This window comes from Varanus komodoensis, unplaced genomic scaffold (assembly GCF_004798865.1).
Source record: "Varanus komodoensis strain SLA01 unplaced genomic scaffold, ASM479886v1 scaffold17, whole genome shotgun sequence".
Classification (NCBI taxonomy): domain Eukaryota; kingdom Metazoa; phylum Chordata; class Lepidosauria; order Squamata; family Varanidae; genus Varanus; species Varanus komodoensis.
Genome location: NW_025335505.1, coordinates 9,035,721 through 9,038,299, shown reverse-complemented (window position 1 = coordinate 9,038,299; position 2,579 = coordinate 9,035,721). Strand labels below are relative to the sequence as shown.

Sequence of the window (2,579 nt, the reverse complement as noted above, 5' to 3'; positions counted from 1 at the left end):
ACATCATAGAGTCCTGTAGAGCCATCAATTTTTTACCACCTTCAGCATTCAAGCAACAAATATATAATCACCTACTTTATACCTATTGGCTGAGTGATGTGCCCATCTCGTTTACTACCAGAAAAGGTGTGAAAACAGATATGGAAAGGGGAGAGTTGCAGCAAAAAAAGTTATGATTAATTAAAAAAAATCATTTGGGGGAATGGCTAGGAAGTTCCTATAGAGACCCAGATATACTCAGGAGGGAGAAGAGGAAGAACTCACCTCAAAATGGTAGACCAGTTGCGATGAGGCTGCTAAGGTCCATAGGGAGATCCTGTTCGTGGGAAGTGTGGCAAGAGTAGTTGGACGTAGCAGGAAACATGGAAACTGCACTGCTGTGGCAACCACCAATATCTGATCAGTACAATGGGGTAAAAATCCACATGCTGTGGAAACGGCATAGGGTTGTTTGCCACGATGTGTGAACCCAGCCAGCAGATGCCCATCCCATGTGTGTGAATTGGCCAGTGTTTTATTTATTCAACTTTTACTTGATCCCAAGGTGATTTGCGATCACAAAATATGAATTAAATACATGCTAATATGACTGCAGATCTTTAAGTAATTATCGGGGAGATCAGTAAGAGTTAATTCTGAAAAGACAAGCACAGGGCTGTACTGTAAAAGTCTGGAAACATAAAACTGGTAAGATGAAAACAAATGTCCTTATTTAAGGCTCAAAATGTGAGTGAAGAAAGACTGGGTTGTAATCAGCAAGCATACATAAACCATAGCCATATCCGCTCAATATGGCATGAGCCACAAAACATTTTTCCTTGGGCACTGAAAATCAAACACCCAATTGTTTATAAGGGAGCTATGCAACTCCAAACTATGCGTTCATCTTTCTTAGGGATTCCTTCTACCCTCCCCTTCTTATGTGGGATTCCTTGTGCACATTGGCTAACTGCCTATGTATATTTTGTAGGACAATAAAGGAACAACATGATCATCGTCTAATGACTCAGAACAAAGCGACGCTAACGACACGTCAACATGTGTGGCTGCAAGGAGCCACGCGTGCTTACTCAGTGGTTAAAGCCTTTTACAAAGCCGGCGATGGAGGCTTTCGCGAATTTCCTTTACCCGTCCCCAAACTCAAAGCATTTATTTGTTGTGCAGGGCAGGCGTCTATTCAGAAGTAAATCCCTTCTCAGTTCAATTCGGCTTACCCCCGGGGAAGTAAGCAACAGATCGCAGCCTTCGAGAACGACTGCACACGACCGTCTGAAGGGCACGTTGCCTTCGGCGCGAAACCCATGGATTCGATTCAGTCGGGCTGACTTCTTGACGAAAGCGCACGCCCGAGCGTCGTCTGCGTAGCGGGACATCAAGCTGGGAAATGCGAGGGCCGCGTCTGCCTCCTCCGGCGGCGCTGGCGGGATATGGAACCGATCGAAACAGTTAGCGAGAGCTCAGCGCATCCTCCCGCCTCTTACCCGTGTCGGTCAATCATCCAGGCTTCGAGCCGCGGCGGCGGACCAATCGCCGCGCGAAGACGTCACCGAGTCCCGTTCCTTTCCTCCCCATCAGCACGGGCAGCCAATCGCGCGGCGCTTTCGCTCTTGCTCGCCAATGGCGGGGCAGAGCCGGTGATCCTCCCTCCTCTCCGTCCTCTTCTTGGCTTCCCTGCCACGGGAGCAGGGTTATGCCTTCCCGCTCTGACCGGGTCAGTGAGTCCGTCAGGTGGCACCGGAGAGAGACGAGGGAAGCGCGCATCCTTCCCGCCCCGGCTTTCGCCAAGCTTCTCCTAAACCTCGGATGCTGTTCGCAGAGATGTCCGGGGCGCTGCTGCTGGCGGCGGCCGCCGGGGTCGCCCTCCTCGTGGCCTTCCTGCTGTTGCTGTATCTGGTGTCGCCGGTGACAAGCCCCAAGCCACTGTCCTTGTCCGGCGCCCACGTCGTGGTGAGCAGTTAGCCGAAGGCGTTGCATGTCTTGCAGGGGGAGGGGGAGGGGGGAGGGAGGGGACGGGCAGGAAAAGCCAAGCCTTCCTCCTTTCCCCTACGGCTTTTAGTTTCTGTTATTTGCGTACGCGTTCCATGCATGCGTAATACTAAATAAATCTATATGTCGATTGCATACGTAACAGTGCATTTCGAAGGAGATTCTTTAGCCACAATAGCATCTTGTTAAAAAAAAGTTTCTGGGTTGTCTTCCTTGACTAGGAATGAGAAAGGGTGTGAATGAAATGGATTTTGTTTAGCCTACAGCAAAATGGGTGTTTCAGGCATTTCTCCTGAAGAGAGGAACCAGCTGAAACTCTAGCAACAAAACTGTAGCACTAAACTCTGTTTCTCGGCCCCGGCCCCACAACTTTCTTGTGGGAAAGTAAGTCCTGGAAAACCCTGAACCAGGCAAGATGTATTTCTTTTAATTAATGTTAATACCGCTTGGAGTGTGCTCAGAGCTAGATGTTGTTTGTTTTTAATAGCTACTGCTTGGAATCTTGTATGCAGTGTCATTCAGTTTATTACCAGTTGGTCTTAATACTCATACATGTGTGGATCATCGTTCATGCTTTAAATTACTGCAGGTGT

General features: G+C 48.9%; 1 protein-coding gene across 2 annotated transcripts in view; it reads left to right on the top strand.

The window, feature by feature from the left end:
- The first annotated feature begins 1,660 nt into the window (after window positions 1-1,660).
- The window catches only part of KDSR (3-ketodihydrosphingosine reductase), a 38,415-nt gene continuing 37,496 nt past the window's right edge, over window positions 1,661-2,579 (top strand). For both annotated transcript variants that reach the window (XR_006414373.1, XM_044426683.1), the window contains exon 1: window positions 1,661-1,947. Coding sequence is in view for 1 of the 2 variants with exons in the window: in XM_044426683.1 (XP_044282618.1) it covers window positions 1,804-1,947 (144 nt within the window). In the remaining variant the exon portion in view is untranslated. The remainder of the gene's footprint in view (window positions 1,948-2,579) is intronic.